At 39.3% G+C, this 21624-nt stretch overlaps 1 protein-coding gene across 3 annotated transcripts in view; it reads left to right on the top strand.

Annotated features, from left to right (window-relative positions):
* vps13b (vacuolar protein sorting 13 homolog B) overlaps window positions 1-21624 on the top strand; it is a 211374-nt gene that overhangs the window by 57841 nt on the left and 131909 nt on the right. For all 3 annotated transcript variants that reach the window (XM_085917565.1, XM_085917566.1, XM_085917567.1), the window contains 2 exons: window positions 18973-19082; window positions 19458-19590. In XM_085917565.1, the coding sequence (XP_085773691.1) occupies window positions 18973-19082; window positions 19458-19590 (243 nt within the window). The remainder of the gene's footprint in view (window positions 1-18972; window positions 19083-19457; window positions 19591-21624) is intronic.

Genomic DNA, 21624 nt, shown 5'->3' with positions numbered 1-21624 from the left:
AGCAGCAGCAGAGTGGCAAGGGATGACAAATTTGTCATGTTATAAAGAATGGATTATGAATTAGCTTGACTTGGGCGATAATGGCAGGGACGTAGCAAATTTATTTTACTTATACTCACTCGTACACTAGACTAGATTTAACTATAAAAAGTGTTTAGGATGCCTGCGCCACGATAAGGTGATCACTCATGGAGGAGGAGGTGCACGTCTTCCCAAGTTAAATCTTTCCATTCATTCTGTGTTAATGTCGATACCTGTTGTTCAACAGCAGCTGATGTGACTCCTCTTTTGGTAGGCTTTTGTGGCCCCCATCCTTTTGAAATGGGCATGGAAATAGAAAGGCTTGCATGCAGACTCAAAGTAAGATAGCCAAGTTAATGTGTTTGGATGTAAAAACGCTTTATACCCTCCACTCCCTCATTCCACTTAACCTTCATTCACTCCTCTGCCATGTTAGGCAGGATTGTTAATGCCAGCTGTCAATGAGACCAGATGGAATGTGAATGAGATCTCCTGACAGTGTAAACTTGGTCCAGCAAGAGTTATGATCTCTCAGGTGAGGAGTGCATCTCGCTCCCTTGGCCCTTCGACCACCTCTGGAAACCTAAGCCTCAGTGTTTGTGAAGGCCAGACAAAATCTTTTGACTGGTCATCTTCAGCTTTGCTAAACTTTTATGACCAGTTGTCATTCTCTGACTCTGAACACTCCTCTTTTATGTGTCCTGTGCCCCTGTTTCTCATCACCCCTCTATCTCTTTTTTTTTTTCCTCCTATCTGACTCACACTGTTACAAGTTTACTTAGGGTACTGTAACTTCATCTATAAATTTCTATCAAAGGGTCATAGTTATGTTTGTAGTTTTTTTAATTTCACAAATCATACAACTTCAGATTAGGGTGAGAAAGTTATAAATGTGTAACATTCTTTTTGCCATTATTATCTGTGTATAATCACACACTTGATGAATTACACGGGTTGACCTGACCACATGCTCATTAAAGAAATTAATAAGAAAAACATTTTTGACCATGAAATATTATCCAATGTTTGGAAAGCTGTGGCTAATATGCCTCTGTGCCCACAGTGTGTATCAGCTTAATCAGCTTCCAGACTGCACAAATTGTCTGGACTGGGAGGTTTAACACCAGGCCTGGAGGCTACGTCCTTGCTTCTGTGTGAGTGAGCTCCACAGTTAAGGTGTAGACTGTGATCTGGGGCCTTGGACCTCAGAGACCTATCAGCTCGATGTCTGACAGCACCATTAAAGCTCTGTTTCTGTAAAACTGGGGGAGTTGATTCCCCTCATATTCTGTAAGCCTTATACAGACAGATAGGATCTGTAAGCATTTGTGCAAAGTGGTTTAGTAATCTCGTTTTTACCAATGTTTGTAACGTAATGCTTAGGGTATTTCCTCAAAGAGCGGCCATGCCTTTAGTTAACACCATGTTCCAGTTTGCTTTTTGTATCATCCATATAATATGCCCAAAAAAGGTGTTACTAAATTTGTTATATACGTGTGTGTGTGTGTGTGTGTGTGTGTGTGTGTGTGTGTGTGTGTGTGTGTGTGTGTGTGTGTGTGTGTGTGTGTGTGTGTGTGTGTGTGTGTGTGTGTGTGTGTGTGTGTGTGTGTGTGTGTGTGTGTATGTATGTATGTATGTATATATATATATATATATCCAATATATCAGAATATATATATATATATATATATATGGTACATTCGTTTTTGTTACTTTTTCTAATTATATGGCAGAGTATGTCAGGTACCTGTTTTCAATGTGTTCTGATTAGGGATGGGCGAAGATCAATGGCAGGTATCCGTGCTAAAACCAGCCTTATTTCATGATATCGGGACTCGTGTTGTTCACTGATAGCAGTAACAGTTTTATGTATCATAAGTACTAGTGGTATCGGTGATAAGTATCTGTACCGGTTACTACTCAATATCTGAGTAATCGTATCAATCTGACAAAAATTGGGATTGACCATCCGTAGTTCTGATACTAGCATTGGTTGTTGATGTATGAATGAAAGGCTTGTTGTACCAAAGCATGCAATTTGAATATATTTTTCAAGCAAAAATACATGGGCGGTAGTTGAACCCTTCCTTGAGGACAAGTGTATTATCCTGTTGCTTAGTAAGTTATAGCCTTTCTGTGCTTTATCCTTGCGTTGATCTTATTTTCATTTTCTAGCTGATTGATGTGCCATGTTTTGCGACTACATCGCTGTCCTCTTTTTGCACTTTACATATTTTTCCCATACCGTCACCTTCCTGCTAATTGTAAATCACAGAAATTCTTAATGAAAAGACTTTTGTCTTGTATTAAAAAATTTGAAATATAATCATTTGCACAAAGGTGTTTGGGTGTGCATACCGAATTTATTTGTACTTGCTTTCTGGTTAAAGCGTCCCTTTTTTCAATTGTCTACTTACTGTTGAGCTTGGTGGCTCTTGTGAAGTTGTCCAACTTTACCGGCTCATGGAATCACTCTCAACCTTTAACCTCCAGCTGCCTCTGACAGACACCTAGCCTCTGTGAGACAGGTTCTAGATGGCTAAGCAGTAAAGAGATGTGTGACAATCCTAAGAGGGTGGAAGGCCTCAAAAGTGAACTAATAAGCTTGGCTAATCTGTAAACCCTATGATGGCCAACACTCTCCCACCACCTCTGCCACCTTCGATGTGTTGGCAAAAGCATTTCAGCATCGCTGCTTCTGGATCCGTCTTAGTCTCTGGGCTAGTCAGTCAGTCGCCCTGTCATTCCAATCTACCCAGTCCGCCAAATTCATTTTAGAGGTCCTTTAATGCCTCTGATTAAGGTGTCAAAGGTCACACTGTCGTGCTTTTCTATAATATATAGAAAGACGGAAGGTGGGCTGGTGGAGTGGAGGGAGTATTCCGCAGTGATATGAAGCAGATGGGGGGCTCAGCCCAGGGACCTAAATCACCTAGTCACATGGCAGATTTATGACTGTAGAACTTATGGTGCATTCACACTAACACCCTTCAGTTAGTGTTAATTGAATGAATAGTTTTTGTACCACTGTTCAGTAAGATTCACACCTATTCTACACACAGCAAACAAACTGGTTCGAATTAAATGAACTAAACCGAAACTACTTGTTAGAGACAATCTTCAAGCGCGAGTTCCATGTGATGTGAGAGCCAAGATGAAGCCACTTGTGATTGATTTGCTCCAACCATGCTTGAAAATGATATTAGATGAATAAGTGTGTGCCATGTAAACCGAGTAAACCGTCAATTTATTGGATACAGCATGGTTACAGTTAGGACCGGGTCTTCCTTTCACCCGTAAGAATAAGGATAATGTGGCCAAGTCGTAAAAAAAAGAGAAACGGCTATTTTCTGATGTCTTGTATCTGAATAGTTTGTCTGGTCAACACAAAATTCTGATCAGAGGTAGTAGCTTTATATGGCCCTAAATTTGGATGTTGATTTAAAAATAAATAAAAAGATCTTTATTTTTCTAGCACTTCCTTTTTATTTATTTTTATTTTATTTATTTATTTTTTTAAGATCTTTTCAACTTCTTCCTGTAAGACTTTGCGGAATATGGAATTCATCATGTGTTGCAATTTTTCTAGCACTTCTGTTTTTTTTTTCAAAATCTTTTCAACTGTGGATTTTACCATTTGTTGCAATTTTCAGCTGTCATTTCAGAATAAAAAACCTAACTATTATTTCATATGACCAAATATATATCTATATTAAAAAATTTTAATGGCTAGGAAAAAAACAAACAAAGGCAAATTCTTAATTGGTGTAAAATAAAAATCATCTGGTATAAAACCCGTCTTGCATCTCCAATTAAAATATTTAGAAAACAAATGTTGATCAGTGTTACTAAAGTAACATCACAGTTTGTCCAGTTAGTATTTATTTTTGCTGATCCATTCACAAAGCAGTTGCTAGTACTGTACAATGAACATTGTTGTTTGCATTCTTGTCACCATTAAGCAAAAAAGCAACATCATTCACATTTGTTTTTTGATTTCACAAACCAACGCCAGTGGGGTCAAAGATCTTGATACCCACCAACTAATTTTGGGCCAAGTAAGATAACTCCAGGTGTGAAAGAAACATGAGTGCAGCATTAGTTCTTGCCATTGTCACAAATGAAATAATGTCATCTCAAGTGAAGGTGAAAGCAACTCAAATTTGGTCCAACGTGAGCCAAAACTCCCCATAAATTAAAGTTGTGATGATAAGTAGCGCTACCTTGTGACACGCTGTTAGTGCCATAACCCTTTAACCTCTGATCTGTCAAGGTAGCCCCCTGCAGTGACAAGTTTACACTGCTGTTCACACCTTGCTTATCAAGCACCAGTCCTTCTCTGCTATCACAAAGCTTCACGGGGGCTTCCTCTATGCCACAGGGAAACTCGACAGGCCACAGCACTTGGGAGTTAAGGCCCTGCCTGTCAAAGAATAATCTGCAAATGACATGTTAATGACATTGTAAAATTGGATGTTCAGTACGTATGTTTTTTTTTTACATTTTTAAGTATGGCCATGTTCTGTTCTTGTTTGCTAAAATATTTTGTAATCCAGGATAATACAGTCTTAAATTATTGTCAAACTTCACTGATGAGCTCATGACTTCCAATAGATCCTCTCAGCTGGTTGCTCACACAGTAGGTTGCAGGCAGACAATCAAGAGTTGCAGCGGAACATTTTGAGTGTTGTTACTGCTATCGGGGAGTTAACATGGGGTCACCAGTGACAAGGGAGGGAAAGAACAGCACACATCAGCAGGGTGCTGGAGACGGTGGTCGGACACCCACTGGTTAACGCCTGGCCTTTATTTCTTTTTGCTATACAGGTTTTTCAATTTGTGCCCTAAAGTGGAGGTTTTTTTTTTTTTATAAGGAAGTATTAATGGCTTAACCCCAAAATTGTACATTTTATAAATTGTCCAACTTAAAAACATACGATGTGATCCACATATTGAAGCAACTCTTACCAAGGATCAAGAATGATTGGATGATTCTCTGTTTTTGTGTCTAAAAAAATGCAGTTGATATTCAAATAACCTTTGTTCAAATACCCTTGTTACATGATACACATCTACATTTAACTTTTTATGTTTATTCTACTTTGTCATTACCAGCTATTTGACCCCCACACTGGCCTTTTGTCCGTGTACACACACGCTTATGTGTATGTGTGTTTTTAGGAAATGTCAATACCTATAGATCTATATAATTTTGCCTTTGGCACATTTCCTTTCCCCCTGACCCATTTCTGTGACAAGAGTCCTTTTTGACCTCTGCTATGACTTTGTTACATCACTGCCCCCTTGTGGTTTGATACATACAATGGGAAACCCTCCACCTATAACCTGGTGACAAACCACCACCCATGGTACAATGAGAATGTTAAGTGATATTTCGGGGTATGCCTGGTCCATTGTCTCTTTGCTGGTTAACTCATAGAAGCGCTTTTGAATGTTGATAGTTTGTTATGTGAAACATTTATTTGATGATGCTGATGATCTTTTTCCATTTGTTGAGGAAATGTACTTTTTTAAACTATTTATATGTCTCACCTCAATATGAATTAATGACCTAGATTGCATAATTTTGCAAGATCAAAAGACTAAAAAGAGGGTCTGACCCCCCCCCCCCCCCCTAAAATACCTGAGCAAGTCACTTTTAAAAATATGATGAGTTCAGCCAGGATTCTATATGAATCTCCAAAGTGGCTGTGTGAAATATTTTTGTAAACATATCTAGTCTTGGCTGTGTATGTGTGTGTGTGTTTGCGAAGAAAGTTTTGTAAATGTTGAGGCAAAAGGAATGTGGCCATTCAGAGGTCTTCTCCTCTCCAAATAAATATTTGGTGATGACAGTATTGAAGATATGTTAAACACAAGCGGGGTCATTTTCTATTCAAATAAACCTCCAGTGTGGTGTTGGTGATGGGGGCACATGTGTGTCTTTATTTCTGTTGTATTCCGACGAGGGAAGGAACGGCAGAGATGGGGAGAAAGCTAAACATTGACAGTGAAGCTAACAACTTGACATTACTGTTGCAGTGGGTTTCTAGCCATTATTATTTATATCAACAACGTGAGTGATGGTGGAAAGAGGTGTTGATCTGATTTGACAAAGCGGCAACAATTCTTAAGTACAGTGATGTAAAAAAGTATTTGTACACTTTGCAAATTCGTACTTTTTTAAAAACTAACATTCATATCAGGAAATGATAACCCAAGCAAACATAAAATGTAATTGTTCAAAGCTACTTGGCCCTGTGTGGAAAAAAGTCGAACATATCGTTGGGCCATTCTTAGCATCAGCAACTGAACTCAAAATTCTATGACATCAGGTTTTCTATAACCAGCAATGAGTCTTTTTTTTTTTTTTTTTTTTTCAAACCCCAACAGTAAGTCTCTCGTTAGTCTCTCTTTATTTTTAATCAACAGTGGTTTTCATGTCGTCATGTCGCATTTGTTGTTTTTGCCCAGTCTCTTTCTCATTGTTGAGTCATGAAAACCGACCTTAAGGGAGGCCTGCATATGTAAAGAAGTTTCACAAGATTACTTTGCAATTGTTTTCCAACACATACGTGTTGTGAGTTGATTTAGATGTTCCCCTCCTGTACTACCTATAAATATTAGATTGAACACGATTAAGGTTGGGTGTTGTCCCTAAATTTATGGAATAAATGTGAGCAATCTCCCTTTACCCTGAATCTTAATTAGATGATATTTCTCATAAAGATTAATCTTCTTCTGTATTGTAAACCTTGTCTGACGTGTGTTACTCATTCATAAATGAATATTTATCGTTTACCATTGTAATGAGATGTGGTCCTCACTTGATCTTAACTTGATTTTATCTGACTATGTCCTCAGATTTTATTTTCATTGAGTGTATTCTTTACAATAAATATACTGCCGTACTGATTAGCCAAGAGAGAAGGTGGGTCTCCAGTACAGCATATCAATATGTCACGTGCCCCAAGAGGCAAGAGGCACACCACAATAAACAGGAGAAAGTGATTTTACTGGGACTCCGTTTGACTTAAAAATAATCTCTTTGATTAAATGTGGAAGAACCTAGCATCGAGTAATAGTTAGGAGCCGGTACTTTTCGTGGTTAAAATGTCATCAGCCAACAGTGCCGTGTGTCGCAGTGTCAACTTGGTTTTGAGTTTTAACACATTTTCACAAGCGTAGTGCCAAATGCATTTACATGCTGACTGAAAGTCAATTTTTAACTCTGTCCCTTTAAACTGTGCTTTTTAATTTGTCACACCTCTATAAGCTATTGCTTATACTCAGCAGATATTTCTGAGGTACACTACTCCAAGGAGGTAATCTCTCTCTGGCTCCTCCTCAGTGGTTGACAGAAAAAGATGTAATCAGCCTTAGTAAAGCATATGAGGCGGGTCAGAGACAGGGGAGCCAGAAGCGCCACAGACTTTGTCCGCACTCCTTAAACTTTATGGTGGGCTGGGATGACAGCAAAGCAAAAAGGTCAAAGCCAGGACAGCATTAGTTTTAAGTAAATGTAAAGTTCCATTAGAATATAAGGGCAATTAGAAAACAATGTTTTTTTTGTGATCAAATTAAACATTTGCATCAAATTCCTTCAATGTTTTAAATCGGTAAAACACAAACTCTTCTTTGAGCTTCTATGAATGAGTGAAAGTCGCTGTCTTGCAAGTGTCTCAGTTAGCTGAGAAACCCGATGTCTTCATTAATGTCTTCAACGTCACGATCTTCATTCTCTTATCAACCTTTGGGTCAATTTGGTATCATGTCAAGCAGATGAAATACTGAAATGCGCTGCTGGCCACTCTAGTGAGACGCAAACCAGTGTTTGTTCACCCGCTTATTTTGGTCTTCATTCTAATTTTGAAGCTGGTCATCTTTCAGTAAAAAATAAATCCGATGTCTGATGACAGTCAAACTATCAGTTGTTTTTTCCTGCTAAAGTATGTTGTTGGACAGATACTGGTCTGCGCCTTGACCACTGTCATGGTACCTTTAGTATGGCACTTGAACTCCCCCAAGTTCACCGTTCTTAGTCACTCTGACAAGTCTGCCCGTATGCATGCATGTTTGTGGTTTGCCTCTCTGCGGTTTGCAACAGAAATATACAGCAGAGTGATAATTGGATTTCCCCTGGCAGATTCAAACTACTATAGTAAAATTGAAAACCTAACATAATGATGGGTATTTTTGTTTGTTCTCTTTCGGATGGTCCTCAACAGCAAACGAGCACTCTGTATGATTGATAATGATTTAAAATAAAGTAGACAATTTTAACTACCGTATAGCCAGCATTTAGATTCCCGGTTAGCGGTCATGGTCCTGACATGCACTTATGTCTCATGGACCATTGCATCAGCATTCACTGTGAGACTAGATGCGTCAGATGGCACAATGTCCTGCAAATCTGCCGAGGTCTCTTTGGACAGCAGCTCCACTTAACCTTTTCAAAGTGTGAGAAGGGATTTATTGAAGGGAAGCGAGTCTGTCGGTGACATTCTTTTTTCATGACTTATCGGATGGGTCCAAGAAAAATAATCCTGCACCTGAACTAGGTTTATGGGTCTGCCTGACGTCAAATCCCCGCATCCACAGCAGTGACTTCACATGTATATCCATCTGCTATTTGTATTGTTTTTGCTCTTGTACTGCTTCTAATGGGTAAAGTAGCTGTGGTGACCGTCAAATGCTTCTTCTTGAGATGAAAGCATGTTTGAGACTTGAATATAAAATGAGATAACGAAAAAGGACATTAAAATGAACTATGATCCTGCCCTGCAGGGAGGAGGACAGAAACTAATGACTGGTCATATAAGGTGGTATGGAACATTAAAAAAACATTATGAAGTAATAAATCAACTGTGATCTATATGTTCTCTGAGTTTGAGATCAGGATTGTAAAATGCATAGTTAAGATCTATGTTTTACTGCATTCCTCGTTCTTCTTGTCATGAGCACAAAAGACTGACCTGTGTGCGACATCATGTGGGTCAATTCCATGACTTGGATATTTTGCTGCAGTAAAGCTCGCTATTTTGCAACACTATCTCCTGCTTTATCCAACATTTTCTGGGGCCTGACCTCACTGCAACCAAAACATGAGCTGAACACAATCCTTCAAAGTTAGGTAATGCACCATGGACCCATGTTGATCATCCCCCGGGCTCGAAATCGGGGATCAGTTCATTCTCTCCTGTTGTCTGGTCCTTATTACTTAGCTTCTCTGGAGCTGTTTGAGATGAGTGGCTACACCCAACTTAGGGTCTCTATTCCCAAAAGTGGCCTCCAAGATCCTATTAAACCAGTAAGTTGAAGTGAGAATTTCAACACTGAGTAACTTTTCATCTTCGGCAGTGGGAAAATTTCAGCACCAGGAGAAAATTCTAGCAGTGGCCAGGTCCGTTACTTGCATACTTCTTTTGTTTTACTCAGATTAGAAATGTGTGATGTAGACAAATATTAAAATTCCGACAAAGGTAATCTTAAATCATAAATGTCTATCCCAATATAGTATTTCTTTCAAATTGCATGAAATTGATGGATATTTTTTTTAGGATCTTGTCTTTTAGGGGCACCATGTAAAAGGAGAATGATAAGAGACCAAGACTTTATGTTCTGCATCTGGCAAAGAGTGTATTGAATCTGTGTGTGGTAGAATGAAGTCTCACACTATAATGACCCATAATATGCAACTAAAAACACCCAACAATGGCAAAGGGCAAAACATTAGGTTATTCTATGAGCCTCGATCTAATTGTCGTGATTGCTGCAAAAGGGCGTGCAAGCAAATATTAATTGATGGGTACATCATTTTTGATTGTTTATGGACCATATTTCAAAAGCATTGTTTGAGTTTCATTAGGTAACTGTAATTTTAATTTTTTACTTTTGTAAACACTTTTTTTTTTTCTTTCGCCAACAATTTTGTCCACAGTAACAAAAAGTACTAAAGGAATATATGATATTAGTTCGTGGTCAGCTTATGTTTAGCTTATCATTGTTTCCCCTCCCTTTCGAGTGAGTGATGCCTGGGCAGAGGGAGGATATGTAGAGAAAGAAGGTTGATCGTCATGTTCCTCCAATGGAACTCCTTTGATGTGGGTTGTTTTTGTTTCTTTGAGGCTCTCTGCTTGGACTCATCCCCTACAGCAGCTGCTCACTGGTCAAAAGCACAGAGGGTGATATGTACTGAGCATTCTTTTATGCTATGCACACTTCCCAAATTGGATTTCCAGACTGACTTGAATAATAATAATTATAAGACATCTATTTTATGTTTAAAACGGACACATGCAATAATGGGGATTATGGAGGTCCTAGTATTCTGCACGATGCAAGTGATATTAAATCAACCTTAAGAAAGAAATAGATAGACCTGAGCTGAACTGAAGCAGTTCCGACTCTTCTCCTTGCCATTTGTTTTCTTGAGCTGTGTGCCTTCTGTGTTCACCTTACACTGTTGGTCAGAGTTAATACTGGCTAAAATATAGAAAGAAAAACACAACATTGAAGCTCGGTCTAAATGGTTTCAACTTTCCTGCTCCTCTAACTTTTCCATTTGGCTTCCCTCCACCATCTCTCCTTCCATCTTTGTCCAACTTGGCTTAGTTGACCCACCTTTCTGACATTTGGCTACCAGTAAGACAAATGACAACCACCTGTGCCACAAATTTGAACACAAACCTTTGTTTACTTATTAATGTAATTCCATGATTAATAATAGTGACGCATTTAAACTCATTTGGGACCCATTGAGTTATTTTTTTTTTTAACGAATAAATACATCACCGCTACGCATGACCTCAGTATAGCAATTAAAGGTCCAGGTGCCTGTTATCACCCTCAGCGGTCTTGTGATGGGCAGCTCCCTACACAACCAAGATAACATGTGCAGCCATAACAGCAAACATGAAAGCTAGTTGCAGAGAGATTATGTACACTTTACTCCACAGCAAGTAGTTTAATGGGACAAATGTTGCCACTTCATGTTTCAACCTTATGCCAAACAAATCATTACACGTGAGGAGAAATAGAAAGACACAAGCTCATTCGCCCTTGTTCATAATACCATCCATGCATTGTGAGATGTTTTTATTCTCAGGCCATGACAGACATTGCCCTTTACTGCTTCAATGCCTTAACTCTTCCTATTTTACAGCCTCTTATTCACTTTTTCTTTTTTCTCCCTCTCACTCTCTCTCTTTCTCACTCAACCACTCTTTCCTCCCTTTCCTCACTAGTCCCCATGCCTCGGGCGGTTGTCTTCATTAACCCGGATTGTAATTATTTTTGTTTTAGTCTCATATTGCTGACATCTCAACTCAGGGGCTCCTCAATCAGGATTAACCCAAACCACAAGAAATCACACTTCACAGCCTTTTACAGCAGCCCCTGTTGCCTGCAATTTCAGTCAAATTAAAGGTTTATTTTATTTAGCTGTTTCTCCCCTTTACTCCCCCCACTCAAACCCTCCTCTACGAGAAAACAAACTCAATTGCTTAGCTTTCAATTTGCTGGTTGCCAGTGGCTGTCCTACGCTCTCTCTTGGTCTAAACAAAGTGGTCCTCTGTGCAGATTTTTAATAGCAACACCAAGTTAGCACAGGTGGTAGTGGTATGACGCCCTGCTAGGAGAGAAAATTCTGTTTGGCTTTCTTGGTATGCTTTTATATCATTTAGTTGTTTGCAAGGCTTTCTTCACTGGCCAATGAAAGCACATACACATGTGGACTAAAGTCTTGGTACTCTTCTGTAAATAAAAACCTAGTGGTCACAAAATTGACTAATATGATAAAAGTAATAATGTATGAAAATGTAACAAGATGTTTACCTATAAAACTTATGTACTGCTTTTTGATTGTTGTTCATCATAATGATTTCACTAATAAACTCAATATTTTTTATGGTTAGTTTATTGCACTTCTGATAAAAACAAAGATTAAACAATATTCTAAAATCCATGTTTGCCGTAAGTAGAGCCCAACACTGTTCAAGCTGGTATTATTTCTCAGTTTTGTGGTTCTTGATCTCATCTTCCCACCCCAGGGCCATCTACTCTCAACACAGTAGTAATAAACTCACAACACCGAGTCAAGGATGTGTGTGTGAGTGTGTGTGTGTTTGTGCGTGCTGGTGCATGTGTGGGTGCGTGCGTGCATCGGCAGCAGTAGTCATAGACCAAGCAGTAGTTGTAAAACTTCATCACTTTGAGTAGTCCTTCGGGGGTCCTGGACTCCTCTCGCCGTGTGTGGTTTGACCTGCTTTGGCCCTCCAGGCCTCACATGCCCACTTAGATAAACAGGCAGTAAACACCGGCAGTTCAAGCACCACTCTCTTCTGCTCACAGCATATACAAGCTCGGGAGATGAAAGGACGGGTTGCCGACACTATTACCTTCTTCTAACCTCTGTCTCATAATTAAGAGTCCTGCCACCATGCTCATGAAGCTTCTAATAATAATAAAATACCCAACCCGGATCACTGACTCACAGCTTGCATGCGCTCTCGCTCTCCTTTAAAGCTCCCCCAGTCAGCCCCTGTACAAAACAACTAAAATGTGCCAAGCCAGCATGTCTTAATATGGGTTGTATAAGGTAGTGATTTTGCTTTAAGTTGGAAACCCATAGCACTCTTAACGCAGGCCTCAGAAAATAGACTGGCTGAAGCTTGGGGAGGTTTTTATTTGCTTATCATGCTCTTGCTCTTATCCAAAAACAAGCTTGAATTAGTGTGTGCAGTCAGGGCCTCATTGTTAGCCCAATATTATGTTTTCTGATATCACACCACGATTTATGTGAGGTCATGGTTGAAGATTGAATGTTTGGGTCTTGTTTTTTCTCATTGAGTGTATAGGCTCGGCTTATGTTACCACAATATAAGGCTAACATTGATCACTTGGATCAGTTTTTTGGGTTCAGTTTTGCATTAGTGGCAGATCATTCCACTTGTGTGCACTTCAGTCATTGTGCTTGCTGTGGTGTGTGTGTGCGCCATCCCTAAGCAGAGACAGTGAAAGTGCCATCATTTTTTTTTTTTTTAATATTGTCACAATAAAATATAGCATGTTTCAACTTAAAATACATTCACATTTTATTGGTTAGTGCTTTTTCTCTTTCCAAATTGTTGAGTAACTGGCTATATTGTATCCTTTCGGGGGGGACCCCAGTCATAAATTGCTGTCTCAGATTTTCTTTCAGCAGAACACACATTAAAGTTAAAAGTGACAGAAACAACTCTCATTTTGATGCACTGCCGACACAGTCATACATGACAATCTTGACATTCCTGTGTGATTTCATTGTGAGAAGTTTTACTTGTGGCCTGTTGTGGTATCTGTTAGAAAAACAGTTAATTAATCAATCAGTTAATCAAATTAATGGAAAATGGCACTTATTATTGGAACCTGATTTTGCTTATGGTTTTTCTATATGTACCGCATGCATTGAGGAATGTGCAGTCAAATACATTGTGGTAGTCTGCCAATGTTTTATACAGTTTGTATGTTTTGCATCAAGATAAGTCGAACTCTTCAATGTGTATGAACATAGCTATGTTCAAAAATTTAGGTCATTATAAAATACACAGAAGGAGGCCCAGTTAATGACAGACATTAGTGTTAAACTACCCCCTCACCCTTCATGATAAACTGAAAGTACTGAGCTTGAACTGTAGTAAAAGCCCATGAGCCAGCTGAAGGATAGCTGCGATAAGGACTTTTCAAGGTAACTATGCAAAATTCTGTCTATCTGTCGGAATTCAGCAGCAGAAGCAGAAGTCTGTTTATTTTAATAAGCTCAGAAGTCTCTCCTCCGTTTGCCTTATGTTACCCTGGAGCACATTTTAAGTTCACACAGTGCACTCTATATCCATGATGGATATGGTAATGATACATTAATGCAATCAGGCCCTTGTCTGTTTTGTCTCTCATTAAGAAGGCTAGCTATCTTGCTGACAAGAGCCAGGTCATGACTTTAATTTTACATTAGAATGACATGAAATGAAAAAGATAAAACCATCATTTTTTGGGTCATAGCGAGGAAAAAGTGCCTTCAGGATACAGGAAAGATAACAGTTGGGTAAATCCGAATCCTTGCAGCATTTTTCATTCGGGGCACAGGAAGGAACTGCGTTCTGTTTGGCTATTTTTCGGAGTCATTGTTAATTTATGAAGTCTAGGAGTTGGCTATAAAAGGGGATATGCTATAACTGTGTAGCTTCATCGGCCAAGCTGCTGGACTGGCTCTTTAAACCCTTTATCTAGCCTCACTACTAGTCCACAGTTCATATAAAAATAATTTTCCCCAAATGCATCTTATAGTATAGTATTGCATGAGATTACCTTTTAAATAATTTTAGATTTTGTGGAAAATACTTAACTGTTACGTATGTATACATACTGTTTTTAGATATTTTTTGTTTGGTTGTTGTTGATTTCCTTTTAGTGTTCTTAAGCAAATCATCATATTGCATTGCTTAATCTCACATTTTGAAAAGATTTGCTACTTAGGCCAGCACATAGTTTTGGGGATTTTCTAGTTGATAGTTTTTCCATCTGTGATTCCTTATTTCGCTGATAACGTAGCTTGATGAGAGCCACTCGAAAAAGTTGTTCACACGCACAGTCATACTCATGCTCATGCAGAGAGAGATAATGCAGTAAACTATACTACTGCATTATCTCGTCTAGCTGTATGTAATGTACCTAGTTCAATTTACATGACATAGGATGTACTGATTGTAGTACTAATGCCATAAATCATACAGATACAGGCCCATTTACTTTCCAATATTCTCAGTTTTAGATAGTCCATCTGTTTACTTTCACTATATAAGCCTTTGTGTCTTTTTCACTATCTCAATGTATGTCTCTCATTTATGTCGTACATATAGTATTTTTTTCTCCCACATTGACACTGTCTCTGGCTGAAGCACATATCCAGTCCCTCTCTCTAATTATGAATCATTGCCCCAACTACGCGCACACATGAAATCACTGGTCAGCCTTTTCGTTTACCGGGTGTCTGTTTCCAGTCAACCAGCCTGTGTGGCTCCTTCGGCAGCATTGCCCTCAGGTCGCAGCCCCACGTGGAAACGACAAACAATGATTTTGAGTAAGACCATCGCTTGACAAAGATGCATGTACATATTTTTATTTGAAATTTGAACATACTGTTCCTTACAACTATCCACCCACCCACACACAGCTGAGTCATTTTTGCACAGTGCCAGCAGCTCCTGGTCTGTCACGAGCATACATGCACATAAACACACACATACATTTATAGTTACCGACACTCACAGCGACTCCCAAACCAGTAGAACACCTGTCGAACGGCATGGCTCACTCCAGGACACCTTCAAGTTATGAGCTCATCGGAAAAGCAATTAAAGGCAGCGTAGGCCCTGCGCGCTTGCGTAATGTTTTGTTTTGCTACTTGGCTTCGAAATTAACTAAACCTGTCAGAAGTCATCTGGCTGACGTGAGCTGGGCTATATTTATTTATTTTCAGTTGGAGAAGCTGGACACATAGTTCCAGCACTGCCTCATGTCCAATAATGAACCAATTCTGAGGGGGCGATTAGCTGGCTTCACTCCCACCCTCTACTTGATGGGGGCGGGAGGCGGGCATGTCTTTTTTTTTTTTTCCTGTCGAAAATTCTGATGGTTGGGTTATGGCCCTGTAGTTTGGAGGTTGTGCCCTTTTTAAGGTTGGGCCCTCTTTAACTCGCCACTTGAGTCTCCTCTGGGGAACATTATGCTGTACACAGACTTTGCATTGTAACATGATATATGGTGATAAATACATAAAGAGAGGATATGACTTCAGAGGTATGATATGAAATAAGTATTTGGGGAGTCAGGGAAAAAAATAGACGACAGAATATGGATAACATTTGTTCTAGAGATTTTAGAGGCCTTGCCTTAGTCCGTCCGGTCTCATGAGTCGACATGGACGCAGCCTGGGAGCAGCCTGATGTCAGAGAGCTGTAAAACAACACCAGCAGCCCCACACTCTCTTTTAAGTCTACTGGTCTTAAGCCTTTGGAGAAAAAAACAAAAAAAAACACCTTTGACATTAATAGGTCCATTGTGGGTGAGTCAAGGTAAGTGTGTCCTCATATGTCGGCACATTCACGGCGCAGTTCACTCGTGTTTTCTCCAAGAATAATTTATGAAGTAAGAAAAACACATCTGTTATCATTGTCGTCACTTGCGGTAATTACCCATGTGCCGCCTTTTTAGAGCAGAGAAAACAACAGTTAGCGTGCTGCCGAGGTTGCCCACTAAGCATGTCAGGCTTTTTCACGATGCTGCCTGCTTCAAAGTGACTGTTGTGCCAACAATATGATTGAACAAGAACACAGTTGTGTTAATAGCCCGGGCCTTCAAAGGTCCAAAAATCGTGTCAACACGTTGTGTCTCTGTGTTACTCTGAGATTACTACGGAAAATGTTCCCTCTTGAAGAAAAAGAGCATGACAATAAACATGTGTTGCCATATTTTCAATTTGTAAAACATACCGTGTTTAGGGTGTTTTATTTATTTTATTTTGGAGTACAATCAGTGTTTCTTGTATTGCTTCACTAAAACACGCTCAGCCAATTTTGTGCCACTTTATACAACCTGGCAATCAAAAGTCTTCCAAGTACAACTCTTTGAATTCCAATTGTTGTAAAGGTGATGGGGAAATCCAATGGACTCAAAATATATATTTGTTTTATAAGAGCCTGGAGCATGCATTTGTGACTTCTGTATCGGAAAGCAGTTTTAGACTTGTAGTGTAAAATCAGTGGAGATCCTCCTTATTTCATGACAGTGAAATACAGTTGCAAGGAAAAGAAAAGTGTGGATCCTTTGGGAATTGTTGGAATTGGAACAATCTGTTGGATGTTCCATAGCATATGGCAAACAATTGTGTGGACAAATGTTGTTTGGAAAGACCACATAATGTTATGTGTGGCAAAAACCACAACAACAACAAAAAACACAACACCACCATCAAAAGTCATTCCAACTTAAGTATGGTGGAAGGGGCATCAGTGTTTGTTATTGCTTTGCTACCTCAGAGACTGGACTCATTGCTGTTGACAGGAGAAATGAATTTTCAAGTTTGACTTAAGACCTTATGTCTGCTAATGGAAACTGAACAAATGAAGGATGATGCATGGGGACAACGACCCAAAGGGCTGAAGCAATGCAAAAACTGAATGGCTTCAACAGAAAAAGTACATTTTTCTGGAGTGTTTCAGTCCTGGCCTCATCCCGATCGAGATGCTGTGGCATGACCTCAAGAGAGTGATTTATACGACAAATGTTTGCTGAACTGAAAAGAAGGATTTTTTTCTCTTTCTTTTTTTTAGATTGAGACTAGTATGTATTTCCAAACGCTTTTGTAGCACTTTTACAATTACATGAAGATAACATTTACTACCTACATTATTTATACAGAAAATCGAGGTAATTTCTGTGGGTTTACATACTTTTTCTTTCAACTCGAGCTTTATTCTGTTTTTTTGTTGGTGTCTTGACAGCAGATAAGCTTCTTTGATTGCGATACTTGGATTCAATTACACACAATGCATATTTTCTGTGCTTATTTATCTCTGTAATAATAAATCTGATTGGTTGCTGGTGATAAAGTTGACTTGTGGTGTGACTCACGAATATGCTTTTTCCTGTACAGTTTTCACCCAAACCCTATATTTAAAGTCAATTTACAAAATACATCTTCACTATGCAGCTCATTCACTCCCTTCTGGGTTCTTTCTCGCTCATGCTGTTCTGCTCTATGATGGAACTCGTAGAAGTTGGCTTCCAGCACTGCACCTAAAGCCAAGTCCTATTAGGCAGCCACATTGTGGTAAAGGAGTTCAAGCCACAGGGTTGAGATTATGATTCCTATTTAGGAAAAGGCGAGAGTGGATGCATGGTGACAAAAGAAGACTGAAGGTGGAAAAAGTAGTGCAAAATGGAGGATGACAGCGATCTGGACGATGAAGTGAGAGATTGTAATGGTAATGTGGTGTGGAGGTTGTGGTACAAGCGAAGGAGGGGTGGAAGATGGATGGGAAAACACTAGGGCGGGTTATGGAATAGATTTGAATTAGGGATATATGCCAGAAAAGCTGTTGGTGAGGACACAAGATATTTGGGAGGTGCGAGAGGAAACATTACGGCGGAACTGATGGAAATTAAACGATGTCAGTCAAAAAAGATAGATGAAACAGTAAAGGAAGGATCCTAAGTTTGACTTGATGAAAAGCGTTTGTCCTTTTTTGTCATACCCGTTGCACACCAGAAACACAAATTTGATACACGCACACACACACACACACACACACACACACACACACACACACACACACACACACACACACACACACACACACACATGCACTCACTGATTTCCCCTTTGCCTTGGGGCCTGAAACAGCAGATTGGGGTCTTGTCCAAAGTACCATTAAACTTCTTGAAAGTCCTGCTGCTAGAGCTAAAACATCCTCCTGTCGTCATGCTGGGACATTCCACGGCACGCCAGAGATCCCGCACTAATCCTGCCGGCATGGGAATCATTATTGATAGGATCCTAACGCATTACCTCAGGGCTCGCTTATTGTTGGTAAAGATTATTATTTAAGAGTAAACCAAAACATGGCCAAAGTCTCAAGTTTCATAGAAATTTATCAGAAGAAAATGTTATTATTGGCTTAGAGTGCTACCTCTTTGAACAGTGCATTTGGAGGAAAAATAGTGCCTGCTGCTCTCCAACTAACAGCTTTATACACTCAAGATATTTAGGTCACACTGAGTACTGTGAGAGTAGAACAAGAAAGATACAACACGATTGATATTCTTTGTATGGTAATCAAATTGTTCATTCTCACTTGTGCAATTTTGTGAATTACACTTTTGCAATTCATTTTCTTTGGCTTCTCGTGCACCCAGGTGCAGTTTTGCTGGCCAGTGTCCAGGGTATATCTATCAACGTGGACCCAATCATCTGCACATGGTTGCTGCATCAGCCTCACAGAGGGAACAGCAGGCAACAACAACAGGTGTGAGATGCTTCTTATAGTTATGTTAGCGTTCAAACATCTTTTCCGTCTTCATTTGTTTTGATAAAATGTAGCAACTATTGTGCTGTTGCACTCCTTCTGGTGTGAGTGAATGTGATACAGGAGTCCTTATGATAAATCACCCAATGTGCGGTGTGAGCGGCAACTATCATTATTTTACAGAGGTTGGGTCCTCATCCAAGTCAAACCTGACCCTGACCCTGACAAGACCAATGCAATAAAATTTTGTATATTTTTGTATATTTTCTTAATAGTTATCTTGTGTTTACAGTTCATTATAATTCAAGTTAGACACACATTTGGCAACTTTCTGGAAATCTGAGATTGGAGCTAATCACATATCTTCTATTACAGAATCCAGGTCCAGTTCCCTTGGCAAAGCGAAGAGAGGATGAGGTATCGGTTGCCAGCACACCATTGGTCAAGCAGCCCTCCAATCAAGCTTCTGATTATGCAAGCAGCCCTGTCAAAACCAAGACTGTCACAGGTACATTTACTGTACTACCGTAATTTCCGGACTATGAGGTGCTACGTCTTGCACAAGATGTGTCACACTCTGGTGCATCTTATCGATGGATTTTTCATGATTTTTATGTCATTGTGAAAGGAGTTTTTATTTTGGTTATAGAATTTAGGACATTTCATTTAAAACACCTGCGTTTTACTGTCTGGTATGGTTTGTATATGAACAAAACAGGATTTGCCCCTACTTTTAGCAAGTGCGGTTTATATTCCGGTGCATTTTATAGTCCAGATATTACGGTAATCATCAAACATATCCCAGTGGCAGACCCTCTTTGATCAGAGGTTTTACCACATTTGAAACATACTTATCATATTAACAATTACATCATGTGAAATGTAACACATTTTTGGTGTCACAACAGAATGCGTCCGTATTAAATGAAAGCGATGGTAAAAAAAAAAAGAATGTTTCAGGCCCTGTTTTGTACTTGTGCTATCTTTAGAAAACAGGCTACATTTGTCTTCTTGGGATTCCTCAGACTAGCTTCAAACTAAATCATTAAATTACACAGATGGCTAATTGTGTTTGGAATGAACATAATAAGTCAGGGGAAAAAAATCAAATGTCTCGCAACTGCATTTGTAGTGGATATTTACCTTGCTTCCATCTGGCCATGTAAAGAGCGTACAATGCTGTTATGGTAGCATAGCTACATCGTAATCAAGGGGACTTTCCTCCAGGCTTTTAGGGGGTGCCTGTTAATGTGCAAGCAAATGTACCTAGACGCACACATCCCGCTCACTGCAGATCATTTCCCGAGAAAGCGCTAAGGGCAAGGTGATATCATGCTGTAGTGTTGTTGCTGCCCAGCTCAAATCTCAGAACCAATAATCTCTGCATTTGGCAAGAAAATATGTTACTCTGTTTTTCTTCCCTTCAGGTTTTAGTGGCTGCATGTTAAATATACATGTACATGTTAAAAATAGCACTGATTTGTAGAACAAGCATTGCTGAATGGAACTGTACTTCCTGGACTGTGTGACACAGGCTTTCTATATAGAATAGTGTGTTTTCATGTTATGCCATCACCCTCATACCTTAGTGACGATGGCTTTTTTGTTGACTATTTTGTCAAAATGTTTTTTTTTAATTATGTTGTGTGTAGTGATTGTTTGTTGCTGCAGTTTGAAATCAATATACGTCTGCTCGGACAATTACTTAAAGTGGTTCACATAAAAGTAACCTCTAAGTAGTTTTTTATCTCTCTCGAATGAATGTTCTTTTGGGAAGCAGAATCATGTTCCAAGTCCCAACCTTCTCATTGTTCGCTAACATCTACCAGAGAAATGAGCTCACTGGCCTTGCTTTTCAATCCTTCAATTAGCCATTGGCGCCCTAAGAGAATTCTGCTTTGCTGAGAAACCTATCCTCCAATCTGGCTCCGCTTCCCAAAGTTTGGAACGAGAAGTGCTGCCTTTGTTCCTGTCTGCTAGTGGTCTGGATGATGGGATTATGTGTAATTTTCTTGTTTACTGGGAGTACGAGAAAACGATAGAGTGAAATGGAAACATTTGTATTGTTTGTGCCATTAATCTATAAGGTTGTCAAAAAATATAGCTTGGTGGTCAGAGCTGCGCTCGTCAGAAAACCTTTTGGTAATCTCAGCTATGTAAGCATAATAATTTTAGACTGGGAACAGGAAAGTTCATGGGTAAGAGACATTCGGTATAGATCTCACTTGCTATGTATTTGGTATAAATAAACAAAAAGAGCTGAGAGATGCATTTATGTACAGTTCACATAAATGATGGAGGGAACAGACGGGAAGACATATGCAGGCAGAATTTCGCAGTGTTCATAATGTCTTAGTAGCCTGATGGAAGTCTGGCGGGTTTTTATTGGCTGCTGTGTGCTTTTCAGAATGGGATAATATTTTCATTGTGGAGTTTATATATTTAAACTTTTTTTTTTCTTGTACAGCTAATAATTTATCAAGGTAAGGATGGTTGACTTGGCAAAGAAAACAAGACAAATTATAAATAATGAGATATGAGG

Source organism: Syngnathus leptorhynchus, chromosome 8 (genome assembly GCF_054491065.1).
Source record: "Syngnathus leptorhynchus isolate UIUO chromosome 8, UIUO_Slep, whole genome shotgun sequence".
In the NCBI taxonomy this organism is placed as follows: domain Eukaryota; kingdom Metazoa; phylum Chordata; class Actinopteri; order Syngnathiformes; family Syngnathidae; genus Syngnathus; species Syngnathus leptorhynchus.
This window is presented reverse-complemented; position numbering and strand designations above follow the sequence as displayed.